Raw genomic sequence first — 19,351 nt, 5'->3', positions numbered from 1 at the left:
CCACAATGTTTTAGACATATTTTGGACTATGGGGGGTGCCAGTATTTCGATGATTTGAAATGGTTGCACTTGGTGAGCTACTGGCGCTATCTGTTGCTATTTTTACCACAACACACCCTGGAAAATAAAATACTGATGCAATGCCACACTGAGCGGCTTTAGGTTGTAATTTTCAGTTGAAGGGCAACTGAAGCAATGTTAGTCTTTGCTGCTTTTCCTAACGATAGCTATGCCTTTGAGGCTTTTAGTAGACCACAGCTACTGAAAGAGCTTACAAATGCCAGAGACAAGAAACGCTAGATGCCATCCTGGCAGGATGTAAACATGCCGTTTCTCAGCATGAATTTCACTCGTTTAGACACACTGCTTTGCCTAGTGATAGCGGCAAAGAAAACAAATATTTTTACTTTATTATTTATATATTTATATATTCAGCATATTAGACATACGATTGAGAGTGATCATGTGCATATTTATTTAAAATGGAAGCCTTCAGCTTAAACCAAATGCTAGTTTACCTGTTGTGACCTCACTGGTCACACTGGCGTTGGATCTACAGCCATTGGCCTCTCCAACCACACTGATATTGTACGTCTGCCCACAGCCAAGTGCAGGGATTATGCAGGACGTGGTGGTGGAGTTGCACACTAGAGTCTTGTTAATGGATTTTGCTTCAGCATAGTAGATCTGCGCCCCATTACTCGACTGCCATCTAATTTGAACATCACCTGTTTGACAGTCTAAGAGCTGACTGACCACAGCCTGAGGAGCACAGGGTGCTGGGAGACAAAGGGAAAGATAATATTACTTCAGCATGTTTAAAAGTATTTTCCAGGTTAAAAACAAAGCTTTCTCGACAGAATCTGTGGTGTGCTGTCAAAAACATTTGTGACCCTGGACCACAAAACCAGTCATAGCACGGGTATATTTGTAGCAATAGCCAATAATACACTGTATGAGTCGAAATAATACATTTTTCTTTTATGCCAAAAATCATTAGGATATTAAGTAAAGATCATGTTCCATAAGGATGTTTTGTAAATTTCCTACCAAAAATATATCAAAACGTATTTTTTTATTAGCAATATGCATTGCTAAGAACTTCATTTGGACAACTTTAAAGACAATTTTCTCAATATTTAGATTTTTTTGCACCCTCATATTCCAGATTTTCAAATAGCAAATCAATAAAAAGCTTATTTATTCAGCTTTCGTATGAATTATGACACTTATGACTGGTTCTGTGGTCCAGGGTCACATTTAAAATGTGAATTACTGTCGATAAAGCACTTAACATGAAATATTAATTAAAATGTTTATTTTTCTTTAAAAGCAACATTCAGATTTCAAGTGCTGCAGAGAATAATATGGTGTACTATAGTTTGCAGTACTGTACACACATGCAATATGCAAAATTCATTTTTATAGAAAATACTTACCAGTATTGATGCGACGCACTTCACTACGTTGCCCGGTGCAGTTCACGCTCATAGCTGTTACTGACACGTTGTACGCCTGACCACACACCAAGCCGTTGATGTTACAGGAAGTGCTGCTGGAGTTGCAGGTTAGCGTATGTCCATTATCATCTACTGCTGTTACTGTATAGTATGAAACAAGGCCACTAGATGCTGTCCAGGAAACAGATGCCGTGTCTGACCCACAGGATAATGACACATTGACTTGAGTGGGAACACATGGAGCTGGAAAGGAAAAGATTCATGCACAAAATCAGAAGATGTTAGTGCAATAGATCATTTGATGCCAGAAAAATCACCAAATTAGGGTTTAAAGGGTTAGTTCACCCATAAAATTAATTATTTTTGAAAGAAAAGAAAAAAAATGGCTTTATTATTTATATATTTATATATTCAGCATGTTAGACATACAACTGAGAGTGATCATGTGCATATTTATTTGAAATGGAAGCCTTCAGCTTAAACCAAATGCTAGTTTACCTGTTGTGACCTGACTGGTCACACTGGCGTTGGATCTACAGCCGTTGGCCTCTCCAACCACGCTGATATTGTACGTCTGCCCACAGCCAATTGCAGGGATTGTGCAGGACGTGGAGGTGGAGTTGCACACCAGAGTCTTGTTAATGGATTTTGCTTCAGCATAGTAGATCTGCGCCCCATTAGTCGACTGCCATCTAATTTGAACATCACCTGTTTGACAGTCTAAGAGCTGACTGACCACAGCCTGAGGAGCACAGGGTGCTGGGAGACAAAGGGAAACAAATTAATACTTCAGCATGTTTAATAGTATTTTCTAGTTAAAAACAAAGCTTTCCCGACAGAATCTGTGGTGTGCTGTCAAATACATTAAAATGTAAAGTACTGTTATCAAAGCACTAAATTTGAAATATTTATTAAAATGTTGTTTTTCTTAGCAACATTCAAATTTCAAGTGCTGCAGAGAATAATATTGTGTACTATAGCTCACAGTACTATACAAACTTGCAATATGCAAAATTCATTTTTATAGAAATTACTTACCAGTATTGATGCGACGCACTTCACTACGTTGCCCGGTGCAGTTCACGCTCATAGCAGTGACTGACACGTTGTACGCCTGACCACACACCAAGCCGTTGATGTTACAGGAAGTGCTGCTGGAGTTGCAGGTTAGCGTATGTCCATTATCATCTACTGCTGTTACTGTATAGTATGAAACAAGGCCACTAGATGCTGTCCAGGAAACAGATGCAGTGTCTGACCCACAGGATAATGACACATTGACTTGAGTGGGAACACATGGAGCTGAAAAGGAAAAGATTCATGCACAAAATCAGAAGATGTTAGTGCAATAGATCATTTGATGCCAGAAGAATCACCAAATTACGGTTTAAAGGGTTAGTTCACCCAGAAATCAATTATTTTTGATGAAACCCAAGAGCTTTCTGACCCTGCATTTATAAAGCTGCGAGAATACTTTTAGTGTGCAAAGAAAACAAAAATAATCGCTTTATTATTTATATATTTATATGTTTGGTATATTAGACATATGATTGAGAGTGATCATGTGCATATTTATTTGAAATGGAAGCCTTCAGCTTACTCCAAATGCTAGTTTACCTGTTGTGACCTCACTGGTCACACTGGCGTTGGATCTACAGCCGTTGGCCTCTCCAACCACGCTGATATTGTACGTCTGTCCACAGCCAATTGCAGGGATTGTGCAGGACGTGGAGGTGGAGTTGCACACCAGAGTCTTGTTAATGGATTTTGCTTCAGCATAGTAGATCTGCGCCCCATTAGTCGACTGCCATCTAATTTGAACATCACCTGTTTGACAGTCTAAGAGCTGACTGACCACAGCCTGAGGAGCACAGGGTGCTGGGAGACAAAGGGAAAGATAATATTACTTCAGCATGTTTAATAGTATTTTCCAGGTTAAAAACAAAGCTTTCCCGACAGAATCTGTGGTGTGCTGTTAAATACATTTGTGACCCTGGACCACAAAACCAGTCATAAGTAGCACGGGTATATATTTGTGGCAATAGCCAACAATAAACTGTATGACTCAAAATTATAAATTTTTCTTTTATGCCAAAATCATTAGGGTATTAAGTAAAGATCATGTTCCATGAAGATGTTTTTTAAATTTCCTACCGTAAATGTATCAAAACGTAAGTTTTTTAAATTAGTAATATGCATTGCAAAGAACTTCATTTGGACAGCTTTAAAGGCAATTTTCTCAATATTTTGATTTTTTTGCACCCTCATATTCCAGATTTTCAAATAGCAAATCAATGGAAAGCTTATTTATTCAGCTTTCGTATGAATTATGACACTTATAACTGGTTTTGTGGTCCAGGGTCACATTTAAAATGTTGTTAAAAGCACCTAACATGAAATATTCATTAAAATGTTATTTTTAAACCAACATTCAAATTTCAAGTCCTGCAAAGAATAATACAGTGTACTATAGTTTGCAGTACTATACAAACATGCAATATGCAAAAGAAATTTTAGAGATAATACTTACCAGTATTAATGCGACGCACTTCACTACGTTGCCCGGTGCAGTTCACGCTCATAGCAGTGACTGACACGTTGTACGCCTGACCACACACCAAGCCGTTGATGTTACAGGAAGTGCTGCTGGAGTTACAGGTTAGTGTATGTCCATTATCATCTACTGCTGTTACTGTATAGTATGAAACAAGGCCACTAGATGCTGTCCAGGAAACAGATGCAGTGTCTGACCCACAGGATAATGACACATTGACTTGAGTGGGAACACATGGAGCTGGAAAGGAAAAGATTCATGCACAAAATCAGAAGATGTTAGTGCAATAGATCATTTGATGCCAGAAAAATCACCAAATTAGGGTTTAAAGGGTTAGTTCACCCATAAAATTAATTATTTTTGAAAGAAAACAAAAATAATGGCTTTATTATTTATATATTTATATATATTTAGCATGTTAGACATACAATTGAGAGTGATCATGTGCATATTTATTTAAAATGGAAGCCTTCAGCTTAAACCAAATGCTAGTTTACCTGTTGTGACCTGACTGGTCACACTGGCGTTGGATCTACAGCCGTTGGCCTCTCCAACCACACTGATATTGTACGTCTGTCCACAGCCAAGTGCAGGGATTGTGCAGGACGTGGAGGTGGAGTTGCACACCAGAGTCTTGTTAATGGATTTTGCTTCAGCATAGTAGATCTGCGCCCCATTAGTCGACTGCCATCTAATTTGAACATCACCTGTTTGACAGTCTAAGAGCTGACTGACCACAGCCTGAGGAGCACAGGGTGCTGGGAGACAAAGGGAAACAAAATATTACTTCAGCATGTTTAATAGTATTTTCTAGGTTAAAAACAAAGCTTTCCCGACAGAATCTGTGGTGTGCTGTCAAATACATTAAAATGTAAAGTACTGTTATCAAAGCACTAAACTTGAAATATTTATTAAAATGTTGTTTTTCTTAGCAACATTCAAATTTCAAGTGCTGCAGAGAATAATATTGTGTACTATAGCTCACAGTACTATACAAACTTGCAATATGCAAAAGTAAATTTTAGAGATAATACTTACCAGTATTGATGCGACGCACTTCACTACGTTGCCCGGTGCAGTTCACGCTCATAGCAGTGACTGACACGTTGTACGCCTGACCACACACCAAGCCGTTGATGTTACAGGAAGTGCTGCTGGAGTTGCAGGTTAGCGTATGTCCATTATCATCTACTGCTGTTACTGTATAGTATGAAACAAGGCCACTAGATGCTGTCCAGGAAACAGATGCAGTGTCTGACCCACAGGATAATGACACATTGACTTGAGTGGGAACACATGGAGCTGAAAAGGAAAATATTCATGCACAAAATCAGAAGATGTTAGTGCAATAGATCATTTGATGCCAGAAGAATCACCAAATTACGGTTTAAAGGGTTAGTTCACCCAGAAATCAATTATTTTTGATGAAACCCAAGAGCTTTCTGACCCTGCATTTATAAAGCTGCGAGAATACTTTTAGTGTGCAAAGAAAACAAAAATAATCGCTTTATTATTTATATATTTATATGTTTGGTATATTAGACATATGATTGAGAGTGATCATGTGCATATTTATTTGAAATGGAAGCCTTCAGCTTACTCCAAATGCTAGTTTACCTGTTGTGACCTCACTGGTCACACTGGCGTTGGATCTACAGCCGTTGGCCTCTCCAACCACGCTGATATTGTACGTCTGTCCACAGCCAATTGCAGGGATTGTGCAGGACGTGGAGGTGGAGTTGCACACCAGAGTCTTGTTAATGGATTTTGCTTCAGCATAGTAGATCTGCGCCCCATTAGTCGACTGCCATCTAATTTGAACATCACCTGTTTGACAGTCTAAGAGCTGACTGACCACAGCCTGAGGAGCACAGGGTGCTGGGAGACAAAGGGAAAGATAATATTACTTCAGCATGTTTAATAGTATTTTCCAGGTTAAAAACAAAGCTTTCCAGACAGAATCTGTGCTGTGCTGTTAAATACATTTGTGACCCTGGACCACAAAACCAGTCATAAGTAGCACGGGTATATATCTGTGGCAATAGCCAACAATAAACTGTATGACTCAAAATTATAAATTTTTCTTTTATGCCAAAATCATTAGGGTATTAAGTAAAGATCATGTTCCATGAAGATGTTTTTTAAATTTCCTACCGTAAATGTATCAAAACGTAAGTTTTTTAAATTAGTAATATGCATTGCAAAGAACTTCATTTGGACAGCTTTAAAGGCAATTTTCTCAATATTTTGATTTTTTTGCACCCTCATATTCCAGATTTTCAAATAGCAAATCAATGGAAAGCTTATTTATTCAGCTTTCGTATGAATTATGACACTTATAACTGGTTTTGTGGTCCAGGGTCACATTTAAAATGTCGTTAAAAGCACCTAACATGAAATATTCATTAAAATGTTATTTTTAAACCAACATTCAAATTTCAAGTCCTACAAAGAATAATACAGTGTACTGTAGTTTGCAGTACTATACAAACATGCAATATGCAAAAGAAATTTTAGAGATAATACTTACCAGTATTAATGCGACGCACTTCACTACGTTGCCCGGTGCAGTTCACGCTCATAGCAGTGACTGACACGTTGTACGCCTGACCACACACCAAGCCGTTGATGTTACAGGAAGTGCTGCTGGAGTTGCAGGTTAGTGTATGTCCATTATCATCTACTGCTGTTACTGTATAGTATGAAACAAGGCCACTAGATGCTGTCCAGGAAACAGATGCAGTGTCTGACCCACAGGATAATGACACATTGACTTGAGTGGGAACACATGGAGCTGGAAAGGAAAAGATTCATGCACAAAATCAGAAGATTTTAGTGCAAAAGATCATTTGATGCCAGAAGAATCACCAAATTAGGGTTTAAAGGGTTAGTTCACCCAGAAATCAATTATTTTTGATGAAACCCAAGAGCTTTCTGACCCTACATTTATAAAGCTGCGAGAATACTTTTTGTGTGCAAAGAAAACAAAAATATTCGCTTTATTACTTATATATTTATATGTTTGGCATATTAGACATATGATTGAGAGTGATCATGTGCATATTTTTTTGAAATTAAAGCCTTCAGCTTAGTTCAAATGCTAGTTTACCTGTTGTGACCTGACTGGTCACACTGGCATTGGATCTACAGCCGTTGGCCTCTCCAACCACGCTGATATTGTACGTCTGTCCACAGCCAAGTGCAGGGATTGTGCAGGACGTGGAGGTGGAGTTGCACACCAGAGTCTTGTTAATGGATTTTGCTTCAGCATAGTAGATCTGCGCCCCATTAGTCGACTGCCATCTAATTTGAACATCACCTGTTTGACAGTCTAAGAGCTGACTGACCACAGCCTGAGGAGCACAGGGTGCTGGGAGACAAAGGGAAACAAAATATTACTTCAGCATGTTTAATAGTATTTTCTAGGTTAAAAACAAAGCTTTCCCGACAGAATCTGTGGTGTACTGTCAAATACATTAAAATGTAAAGTACTGTTATCAAAGCACTAAACTTGAAATATTTATTAAAATGTTGTTTTTCTTAGCAACATTCAAATTTCAAGTGCTGCAGAGAATAATATTGTGTACTATAGCTCACAGTACTATACAAACTTGCAATATGCAAAAGTAAATTTTAGAGATAATACTTACCAGTATTGATGCGACGCACTTCACTACGTTGCCCGGTGCAGTTCACGCTCATAGCAGTGACTGACACGTTGTACGCCTGACCACACACCAAGCCGTTGATGTTACAGGAAGTGCTGCTGGAGTTGCAGGTTAGCGTATGTCCATTATCATCTACTGCTGTTACTGTATAGTATGAAACAAGGCCACTAGATGCTGTCCAGGAAACAGATGCAGTGTCTGACCCACAGGATAATGACACATTGACTTGAGTGGGAACACATGGAGCTGGAAAGGAAAAGATTCATGCACAAAATCAGAAGATTTTAGTGCAAAAGATCATTTGATGCCAGAAGAATCACCAAATTAGGGTTTAAAGGGTTAGTTCACCCAGAAATCAATTATTTTTGATGAAACTCAAGAGCTTTCTGACCCTACATTTATAAAGCTGCGAGAATACTTTTTGAGTGCAAAGAAAACAAAAATATTCGCTTTATTACTTATATATTTATATGTTTGGCATATTAGACATATGATTGAGAGTGATCATGTGCATATTTTTTTGAAATTAAAGCCTTCAGCTTAGTTCAAATGCTAGTTTACCTGTTGTGACCTCACTGGTCACACTGGCGTTGGATCTACAGCCGTTGGCCTCTCCAACCACGCTGATATTGTACGTCTGTCCACAGCCAAGTGCAGGGATTGTGCAGGACGTGGAGGTGGAGTTGCACACCAGAGTCTTGTTAATGGATTTTGCTTCAGCATAGTAGATCTGCGCCCCATTAGTCGACTGCCATCTAATTTGAACATCACCTGTTTGACAGTCTAAGAGCTGACTGACCACAGCCTGAGGAGCACAGGGTGCTGGGAGACAAAGGGAAACAAAATATTACTTCAGCATGTTTAATAGTATTTTCTAGGTTAAAAACAAAGCTTTCCCGACAGAATCTGTGGTGTACTGTCAAATACATTAAAATGCAAAGTACTGTTGTCAAAGCACTATTTATTAAAATGTTGTTTTTCTTAGCAACATTCAAATTTCAAGTGCTGCAGAGAATAATATTGTGTACTATAGCTCACAGCACTATACAAACTTGCAATATGCAAAATTCATTTTTATAGAAAATACTTACCAGTATTGATGCGACGCACTTCACTACGTTGCCCGGTGCAGTTCACGCTCATAGCAGTGACTGACACGTTGTACGCCTGACCACACACCAAGCCGTTGATGTTACAGGAAGTGCTGCTGGAGTTGCAGGTTAGTGTATGTCCATTATCATCTACTGCTGTTACTGTATAGTATGAAACAAGGCCACTAGATGCTGTCCAGGAAACAGATGCAGTGTCTGACCCACAGGATAATGACACATTGACTTGAGTGGGAACACATGGAGCTGGAAAGGAAAAGATTCATGCACAAGATCAGAAGATTTTAGTGCAAAAGATCATTTGATGCCAGAAGAATCACCAAAGTAGGGTTCAAAGGGATAGTTCACCCAAAAATAAAAAAAAAAGTCATTAATTACTCAGCCTCATGTTGTTCCAAATCCATCAGACCTTCGTAAAAATATGGTTGAACCACTGTATTTTAACAATGTCCTTACTACCTTTCTGGTCTTTGACCATAGTAGTTGCATTGCTATCTATACAGGGTCAGAAAGCTCTTGGATGTCAACAAAAATATCTTAATTTGTGTTCCGAAGATGAATGAAGATTAAGGGTGGGTAATTAATGACAGAATTTTCATTTTTGGATGAACTATTTCTTCTATCTAATTGCACTTGATGTTATACCTGTGTCAACAGTGAGCAGGGTTTTAGAAGAGATTGAACAGGTCTGGCCATATCCTGTAACACTGATGTTATAGTGTTGACCACACGGCAGTGAGCTGATGCTGCAGGAGGAGCCGTTGGTGACGCAGCTGTGCTGTTGGGGGTCCTGGAAGGACTGCAGTGTTGCATTGAAACTTAGCGAACCATTGCCTGGTGTCCAAGAAACGAGTGCTGCGTTGGTGTGGCAGTCCAGACTGGCGTGAATGCCACTGTTGTGACATGGAGCTGCAATGTGACAAAAAATGTTAACACATCAAACTGCAGTATATGTTTTTTACATTAAATGCATAGTGCATGTCATGCAAAAACTGCTGAGGTGTTGCTGTATGGTTGGTAATTTTCTTGTTCTAATCCCTAATTATGAATAATGAGCTGAGTTTAAGTACCTGAGACAAGTGTGACAGGCTGGCTAGCTGGACCCATGCAGTTACCATTCATGCCCGTGACTGTGATGAAATATTCCTGGCCGCACTGCAGGTTTGGGATATCACAGCGTGTGACAGTGTTGTTGCAGGAAGTCTTGTAACCTTGGTTGGTTTCTGCCTTTACCAAGTACCAAGTGGCACCAAGTGCACTGTGCCAGGTGATGGAAGCAATGTTAGATGTACAGTTCAGAGCAGCAGCAACACTGGTGGGAATGCAGGGAGCTAGAGAGGAAAAGAGGAAGTTATATGAAAAAGTCTGCAAAATATTTTTTTTTTTTTACCAAAAATAAGAGGGATCATACAAAATGCATGTTATTTTTTTATTTAGTACTGACCTGAATAAGATATTTCACATAAAAGACATTTACATATAGTCTACAAGAGAAAATAATATTTGAATTTATAAAAATGACCTTGTTCAAAATGTACATATATGTTTATTTTTTAATACTGTGTTGTTACTTGAATGATTCACAGATGCTTTTTTTTGTTTGTTTAGTGATAGTTATTCATGTCCCTTGTTTATCCCTTGTTTGTCCTGAACAGTTAAACTGCCTGCTGTTCTTCAGAAAAATCCTTCAGGTCCCACAAATTCTTTGGTTTTTAGCATTTTTGTGCACTTGAGCCCTTTCCAACAATGACTATATGATTTTGAGATCCATCTTTTCACACTGGAGACAACTGAGGGACTCATATGCAACTATTACAGAAAGTTCAAATGCTCACTGATGCTTCAGAAGGGAACACGATGCTTTAAGAGCTGGGTTTGTCTTCTGGGGAACATGTAAGTACCTGTAGCTTCTGAATATAATGATATGATGATATTTAGGCAAAATAAGAAACATGTAGACATCTTCATTCTGTTCAAAAGTTTTCACCTCCCGGCTCTTAATGCGTTGTGTTTTGTTCTGAAGCAACAGTGAGTGGTTGAACCTTCTGTAATAGTTGCATATGAGTCCCTCAGTTGTCCTCAGTGTGAAAAGATGGATCTCAAAATCATACAGTCATTGTTGGAAAGGGTTCAAATACACAAAAATGCTGAAAAACCAAAGAACTTGTGGGATCTGAAGGATTTTTCTGAAGAGCAGCAGGTAGTTTGACTGTTCAGGACAAACAAGGGACTCATGAACAACTATCACTAAACAAAAAAACACAGCTGTGGATCATTCAGGTAACAACACAGTATTAAGAATCGTGTATGTAAACTTTTGAACAGGGTCATTTTTATACATTCAACTATTATTGGACTATATGTAAACTTTTATGTGAAATATCTTATTCAGGTCAGTACTAAATAAAAAATATCATGCATTTTGTATGATTTGTTTTATTTTGGTAAAATAATTATCGTTTTGTAGATTCTGCAAGGTGTATGTAAACTTTTGACCTCAACTGTATATATATAGCCTATATTGCATGTAATGAACCCACTTTTTTCTAATGCATTGATATACATACGCCTAATGTGTTTAAGGGCTTTTAAATTTTCTGTAAATATATCAGCAAAAGTTAACATGAGCTGACACCTGTTTCCACGACAGCTTTCGGTTGTGAGCTGCTGTTGCAGGTGGCTCCATCAGCTTGGACAGTGACGTTTAGTCTCGTCCCACACGGCAGAGAGGTCAGCTGACAGGAAGTCCCCATAGAGTGACAAGAAGCTAAGTGGTGCTGCTGCCCGTCTGTTGCCATTGCCGTGTACCCCTTCGCTCCTGCACTGGCAGCCCAAGTCACGTTGACCGTGTTGGTGTCACACTGGAGCACAGTTGTGATGTTTTGAGGGTCACAAGGAGCTAAAAAAGATGCACAGTGAGTTTCAAAAGTATGTTATTACAGTGTAAACATACATGCATGCATCCTCACATTACTTACCTGACTGGATCTGAATAGGTGTGGATGGCAGACTCATGCATTGACCGTCTTTCCTTGTGACTGTGACGTTGTAGTTCATTCCGCAGAGCAGGTTTGCCAATGTGCAGTTGTTAGAGCTGGTGCTGCAGTTAACTGTGGGTCCATGTTCATCCTGCAGTACTGCTGTGTAGAGACTTTCAGCCTGATAGGTCTGCCAGCTTACGATTGCATGATTCGCTGCACAGTCTGTAGTGACCCCCACACTGAGCGGAGCACATGGAGCTATAATGGAGAATGTATTAGATTTACATTGTGTACACCACACATTCATTTGTTTTACTTTAAGTATAAAAACACTTGTCAAATGTTTGTGTCAGTTAATATATAGATGTTAGATAAAACATTTTTTAAAAAGATATTTGATATCTGATATTTTTTTACATTTAAAAATCTTCCTGTTTATTTTTTTCTTACATTATTTTTATTTTATACATTTTAAATATCTCTTCTTGTTTTTTTATTACATTTTAAATGTATATGCCTTTTTATTCTTTTTTGTTTAACCTTTTAAATATCTGGGATAAATAATTTATTCATCCCATTTTATTTTCTTTTTTAATTATGTGTTATATTACATTTTAAAAACCTGTCCTCTTTTATTCATCACATTTTATTTTTTATTTTATTTCTTTAATATCTAGGCCTTTTTATTCATTGTATATTACGTTTTTTATTTTACGTTATGACCCCTTTTGTTAATCTATTTTTATGTATTCCTTTATCGCACATATTTGGCCCTCTTATCCCCTTATTTATTTTAGGTATTACATTATTTTATAAATAAACCAGATAAAGAAATTAATTTATTTTAAATATCAAGCATTTTATATTCATCCAATATTTTGTATTTTAATTGATCATTTATTTTGCCTTTAAAATATCTGGGCCCCTTTTATTCATCTGTTTTGATCATCTGTGCACCTACCTGTCTGCAGGGTGATATGTTCACTCTCAGAACTGTTGCATTGCAGGTTAGTTGACATGACGTGCACATCATACGTCTCGCCGCATCGCAGGTCTATGAATGTGCACTCTGCCACCATGGCAGTGCAAGAGTGAACTGTACCATCTATGTGCGTTGCCAGTCCAAAGTAGAAGATGGCACCGCTGGCAGAGTTCCATGTGATAGCGGCGGAGTTTGAACTACAGGTCTCCACAGCAGACACATTCTGAGGTATGCAGGGAACTACGGTGGCAGATAAGGACACATAATGCATAGTATCACCGTGCCACAGTACTTTTTGTAAGTGCCTTATGATACACCATTGTATTTACAATCACTCACCTGTCTCAGCCACATCTCCCAGCACAGGATCAGTAGTACATTCATCATTTTTGGCCACAATCCACACGCTCAGGCTCTCTCCGCAGTCCAGATCTGTTAACGTGCAGCTTGTGTTTGCAGACGTACAGTTGTAGAAATCTTTACTATTACCGTGAGCCTCCACAACGTAGTTCTCTGCTCCTGCGACCGGGTCCCAAGTAATGACGGCACTGCTGATGCTACTACAGTTTGCAACTGTGTATATGTTCTGCGGCAAACATGGGGCTACATGGGTAAGGAGACAGAGAGTTCAAAATGAAGAATTATATTTACAAGAAGTCAAGACAGATTTATTTATAGCACACCATGCAATATAGATAAAGATTAATAAACAAAGATGTGTTAGTTTATCAATTATGAAAAAAGTTCAATTCAGCCCCAAAGTAGCTAATTTTTCAGCTGAAGTCAGTTCAAAGTCCAATAACAGTGTTGAGTCGGTGTCATAATTCACCTCAATTCAATTCAAATGTTGTTCCCATCCAGTACTGTTACTGCTGTTAACTCGATAATATTATAAAATATTACTTGTCTTTTAAACCAGAAAACAAACACACAAAACTGCAAAATAACTGTCCCTCATTTTAGGCTGCGTTCACACTTGTAGTTCGTTCTCTGTTCCAGACCAAAACAGAAAACAATAAGTTTGGTCTTGGTCCTCTTAGCGTTCACACTGCCATTTCTGACAGCGAACATAAAGGCATAGTGATACATTCACAACCTAATTGGTCGAGGTGTATGACGTATATTTCGTGACGGAACTCACCAAACACCCCAAACAAAAGGTGTGTTCAACTTTCACCGACCGGTCTGCTCAGCACGACCAAAGTCGAATAGACCTAATGTCGTCTCCTGTGCTAACCGCGCTCATTGTTGTGTCTACATATAATTTTATTTTCACCACCTGCGAACTCATAAAGAGCTCATAAAAGGCACTTTACCTCCTTGTTACTCCACGTTTGCCCTCTGCTCATTTAGTTTTGGATACACCGCTAATTACGCGTTTTCAAATCATGTCGCATAGCGTCGCATCCTGTCATTACATCATGTTTTTGGTTCGTTAAGAAGCCTTTGGTCTGTGTTGCTTCATATTTCATTCGAACTGCATCGGAGTTTGTTTGGAAGCAGATCGAGACCACTTGAATGGCGCGCACCAGGGTTCACACTTTCTCAAATGAACCGCACTAACAGAGCAATCGCACCGCATTTGTTTTAATCAAACCAAATATGAAAAGTGTGAACACTTGTAGTTCAGTTCATTTGGTCCAGACCAAAAAGAAAAGTGATACATTTGGTCTAGGTCCGCTTAGCGTTTAAACCGCACCATAGTTTGTGTGGAAGCGGACTGAGACCGTTTGTTTGGTGCGCACCAGGGTTCATATGTCAGCGTTCGCACTTACTCAAATGAACTACACTAACAGAGCAATCGCACCAGAGTTTGTTTTAATCTAACCGAACCTGATAAGTGTTCACACTTGTAGTTTAGTTGATTTGGTTTATTTGGTCCAGACCCAAAAGGAAAATTATACTTTTGGTCCTGGTGCGCTTAGCGTTCACACTGCCACTTTTGATAGCTAACCTAAAGATACCGAACTTAAAGGCATAGTGATATATTCACAGCCTGATTGGTCGGGTTGAATGATGTATATTTTGTGATGGAACTCACCGAACACCCCAAACAAAAGAAAAAGGTGTGTTTGAGTCAAGTGCCAATAGCACCTTCAGTACAGTGTCCATATTACAATTTCTAACAGTATAACAATGTCATGCCATGAAAAATTAAATATTTATTGATTTGTACCAAAATGACCAACTCACATGTTTTGACCACGACCCCGTCCGTGTATCCACTGTTGCAGTCTAGTCCTCCGGAATAGGTGGAGCTGACGATGAAGGTGTAGGTTTGACCACAGACGGTGTCGGTGAAATAACAGGAGGTATCCACAGTGAGGCACTCCATTACCAGTCCGTCCGAGTCCACAGCCATGGCAAAGTAATACGCCGTGTTGTTGGTAGCATTCCACGAGAACAAGATGACATTAGTGGAGCACTCACGGTACACTTTTGCTCCTTTGGGCGGGCAAGGTGCTGTTTGTTTGAGAGATGGTGGAGAGAAGTGAATTTGCTGGTGAAATATACAATTCCTTTTTGGTTTAAAGGGGCCCACAAATGAAAGCCCTCACCATTTTCTAGGGATGTAACAATATCACAATCTCAGCATGTGATGAAATCCCAGTCCAAAATAGAATATTTATCACAATATTAAAAATTTAGAATTTTTTTACATTTTAAAGTTAAATTATTCTATCTAATGCACTTTAAGAGTTCAAAATTAAGAGCTCTACCCACGTTCTTAACTAAGAAAACTTAAGTCAGAAAACGTCAGTGAATTGACTTAAACCTGAACTTTAAAGCTGTCTCAGTCTAAATTATATTCACACTGGTGTTTTAGGAAGACAAACAAATTAGAATACAATAATAGCAACAACAATTTTATATTATTGTTATTCCTGTGACAGTAATAGCCATATGTTGTAAAACGACTGCACTGTAAAATAAATGTAAATGAATACTTCACAGGTATATTGTTTTTGCTTTAAACTACAGTAGGAAAATTACGATACTTCTTTCCTAATTTTATGAATTTGTACTGCAGTAACGGTTACCCATTTACACCACTAGCTCCACTTCCAGAACAACCATTTACAAATAATTTACTCACCCCCTTGTCATCAATGATGTTCATGTCTTTCTTTCTTCAGAAATTATGTTTTTTGAGGAAAACATTTCAGCATTTTTCTCCATATAATGGACTGCTATGGTGCCCCGATTTTGAACTTCCAAAATGCAGTTTAAATGCGGCTTCAAACGATCCCAAATGCAGTTGTAAACCATCCCAGCCAAGGAATAAGGGTTTAACGATCGGTTATTTTAATAAAAAATAATACAATTATATACTTTTTAATGACAAGCGCTTGTCTTGTCTTACTGTGCCTAGACTGTTTTTGTTCCCGTTCATGACATTTAGGGTATGTCGAAAAACTCCCATTGCATGTTCTCCCTCAACTTCAAAATCGTCCTATATAGCTGTTTTACCTTTTTTGTTAAGGGTGTTTGATGTTTTTTGCATCTTTAGTTTGCAAAGACTGGGTCGGTACTTCTGCAGCGATGTAGGATGATTTTGCAATGATTTTTCAAGTTGAGGGAGAAAATACGATTGGAGTTTTTCAACATACCCTAACTGTCTTGAGCCAGAATACACAGAGTTCAAGGACTGCAAGGCAAGACAAGCGTTTGAGAATAAAAAGTATTTAAATTGTATTTTTTAATGTAAATAACCGATCGTTTCGCTAGATAAGACCCTTCTTCCTCGGCTGGGATCGTTTACAACATCATTTGGGATCGTTTGAAGCCGCATTTAAACTGCATTTTGCAAGTTCAAAATCGGGGCACCATTGCAGTCCATTACATGGAGAAAAATGCTGAAATGTATTTCTCAAAAACATAATTTCACTACGACTGAAGAAAGAAAGACATGAACATTGTGGATGACAAGGCGGTGAGTAAATTATTTGTAAATTGTTGTTCTGGAAGTGGACTTCTCCTTTAAAGACCTTTTATGTTAGAATAAGAAGTTTAAATATATTTTAAAAACTACACTTTATCATAGTGCTCATAAGACCTGTTGTTTCATATCGTGATGTGACTATGATGATATCGAGAGAGTTTTGCTATCGCAATAACACAATATTGATAATACCGTTACATCCCAATCATTTACTCACCCTCATGTGGTTCAAACCCTGTATGACTTACTTTCCTCTGTCAAACACCAAAGAAGATATTTTCAAGAATAACTGCTGTCGTTGTCAATACAATGAAAGTAAATGGGGTCCAAAACAAACAACTGCTTTTATGGACAAAATCACTCCAAAATATCTTCTGCAGAAGAAAGAAACTCATACAGGTTGACATGAGGGTGAGTAATAATTATAGAATTTTCATTTTAGGGTGGACTTTCACTTTAAGAGTGACACTGAGAGTAGAAAAGCACAACCTGAGAAAGATAACCTTAGAGAAGTCAGGTAGATTTACTAACTGCAGGATTAACTGCCACATGATACCGCATGCCCTTCCATAAAATCTCTGCCTCAATAGACTGTAGAGCTCATTTAATCTACATGATAGTAATTTGTGGGTGTGTTCCTCCTCAGATTTGCTACACCACGAGAGGATTTCCTGCTCGACTTCCAGAGGACTGGATCAGGTGTGAGCGTGACCTTTGAGAAAGGACATCTTTACCTGTCTCGAAGACGTAGCTGCCATCAGAAGTGCTTTCACAGTTAGCGATGGCTATGATCCATACGGTATAACGCTCTCCACAGGCCAGCGCTGAAATTTCGCAGGTGGTGTCCGTGGAAGTGCAGTTGAGCGACCGACCTTGACCATCTGTAATGACGGCACGGTACGACGTGGCACCAAAAACCACATCCCAACTAACCGATGCTGTCGAAGTAAGACAGTTGTACTCCACAGAGATGAAGGAAACACTTGAAATAGCTGAAATAAACAAGAAGTGACATGTCAGAGTTCTTCAAACTCAGACTAGGCTTGGTTTATGCTTAATGTTGGTTCTGGACTAGAAGGAAGTCTTGGTTATGCATCTAAACACATTCAAGATTTGGCTTTGAAACGTTCTGTCTCGTTTTGACTTACTAGGAGTTGTGTAGGTGATGTTGGTGGACTCTCCTGGCTCCAGGAACATGTTGATGGATGCAACCCCTATTGTGTATGTTGTACAAGGCTCCAGGTTTGAGATATTTACAGCGGTAGCAGTGACGTTCTTAATTACCGGGGCAAGTCCCGGGTTGTTATTGGCCGTCACTTGAAGCTGGTAGAGCAGGACGCCTAAGACGCTGTTCCATGTTACGCGAGCCATGCTCTGCGTTAACGCGCTCACTGCCACATTATCTGGTGGCTGTACCACTGTGGAACAAAAATATTTGCTAGTTGTCAGTTATAGAAAGGCAAGGGTACCAAAGCTGCCATAATAAAAATAGACTTACACGTTCTGATGGTTTTAACAAGACTTTTAGCGCCGAGTCCTGCGGAATTGGCGGAATAAACGTAACAGTTGTATGAGGTGGCCCGCTGGAGGTTGTCTATCTGTCCACTTAGCGTGGTGAATGTGACGTTACGAGACTCAGGATGGAACGTTCCATTCACCACCAAAATGTATTTATCGGCTCCTTGCGCACTGGACCACTCAAATTTGATTGAGGTGCTTGATATCGCCTTTGAATATGTTATTTGCGAGGTGGCAGGAACTGCATGTACAAATGAAATGCAATTAATACATTAGGAAAGTAACAAGTCTAAAAATTTGTGTGGGTCGATAACTTACTTGTCTGTGCTGTCGTGGAGGTGAGGCATACCATGTTATTGAGCAAAAACACTTTTAAAGTCACTAAATAAATTTGTCCCGGTCTTAAGCCTTGGACCAGTTTCTCCACACTGGACCCAGCTAGTGTAAGAGTGACAGGTGCTGTGTTGCTTGAATTTACAGTCCTGACATCCAGAACATAGCTTGTCGCTCCTGTAAACTTGCTCCATTTTATAAGCAGAGATGATGCAGTGGGTGATGATATTGATGATATGTCACAGTCTGGAGGACACAAAGTAAATGTCTTATGAGTAATTTCAATATACAATAACGTGTACTAATACTGTATACTTTAGTTTGTTTGTTTGTTTTAAGTAAAAAAAAGTGAATTATTACTAAAATAAACATTAAAGCATAAAATACTTACCTGCAGTAGCTTCTTTTACCTTAGGACAAAGAAAAATATGATACTCATTAATCATGAGGACTTCAAACATAAAAAATGAACAATAAATCAGTAGCAGATCTTTTTTTTTTCTTTTGACAGATGAATAAATACCTGCGTCACTAAAAACAGCGTTGCAAAGATGCATAGTGTCCCTGGAAGATGCATCTCTGATTTGATGCGTAAGGTGCTAATAAGTTACAGGTAAGTTAAGATACATACACTTGCTAATACGGAGAGAAATCTGAAATCTTTTGTGGCATGGTGCAAGTATACCTGTTCTGTGAGAACCAATCAGGGCATCCAAAATGAGGGCAGGTGGATGCCTCTGGGCTTAAGACATCATCCAAGTATCTGTGCGTGTTTGTTTGTGTGTGTGTGTGTGTGTGTGTGT

At 38.8% G+C, this 19,351-nt stretch overlaps 1 protein-coding gene across 1 annotated transcript in view; it reads right to left on the bottom strand.

Moving 5' to 3' along the window:
• Nucleotides 1-19,184, bottom strand: part of fndc7rs1 (fibronectin type III domain containing 7, related sequence 1) — a 42,501-nt gene extending 23,317 nt beyond the window's left edge. The window contains exons 1-27 of the mRNA XM_051136968.1: nt 19,072-19,184; nt 18,940-18,958; nt 18,534-18,794; nt 18,196-18,456; nt 17,846-18,115; nt 17,432-17,689; nt 14,948-15,217; nt 13,094-13,357; nt 12,734-12,994; nt 11,770-12,030; nt 11,427-11,690; nt 9,862-10,122; nt 9,437-9,700; nt 8,774-9,037; nt 8,244-8,504; nt 7,665-7,928; nt 7,124-7,384; nt 6,545-6,808; nt 5,632-5,892; nt 5,053-5,316; nt 4,512-4,772; nt 3,991-4,254; nt 3,078-3,338; nt 2,499-2,762; nt 1,959-2,219; nt 1,440-1,703; nt 519-779 (exon numbers count right to left, since the gene is read on the bottom strand). Of these exons, the coding sequence (XP_050992925.1) occupies nt 519-779; nt 1,440-1,703; nt 1,959-2,219; nt 2,499-2,762; nt 3,078-3,338; nt 3,991-4,254; nt 4,512-4,772; nt 5,053-5,316; nt 5,632-5,892; nt 6,545-6,808; nt 7,124-7,384; nt 7,665-7,928; nt 8,244-8,504; nt 8,774-9,037; nt 9,437-9,700; nt 9,862-10,122; nt 11,427-11,690; nt 11,770-12,030; nt 12,734-12,994; nt 13,094-13,357; nt 14,948-15,217; nt 17,432-17,689; nt 17,846-18,115; nt 18,196-18,456; nt 18,534-18,794; nt 18,940-18,958; nt 19,072-19,125 (6,643 nt within the window). The 5' untranslated portion in view covers nt 19,126-19,184. The remainder of the gene's footprint in view (nt 1-518; nt 780-1,439; nt 1,704-1,958; nt 2,220-2,498; nt 2,763-3,077; nt 3,339-3,990; nt 4,255-4,511; nt 4,773-5,052; nt 5,317-5,631; nt 5,893-6,544; nt 6,809-7,123; nt 7,385-7,664; nt 7,929-8,243; nt 8,505-8,773; nt 9,038-9,436; nt 9,701-9,861; nt 10,123-11,426; nt 11,691-11,769; nt 12,031-12,733; nt 12,995-13,093; nt 13,358-14,947; nt 15,218-17,431; nt 17,690-17,845; nt 18,116-18,195; nt 18,457-18,533; nt 18,795-18,939; nt 18,959-19,071) is intronic.
• Between the last annotated feature and the right edge of the window lie 167 nt (nt 19,185-19,351).

The sequence above is a fragment of the Labeo rohita genome, chromosome 2 (genome assembly GCF_022985175.1).
Source record: "Labeo rohita strain BAU-BD-2019 chromosome 2, IGBB_LRoh.1.0, whole genome shotgun sequence".
Classification (NCBI taxonomy): Eukaryota; Metazoa; Chordata; class Actinopteri; order Cypriniformes; family Cyprinidae; genus Labeo; species Labeo rohita.
This window is presented reverse-complemented; position numbering and strand designations above follow the sequence as displayed.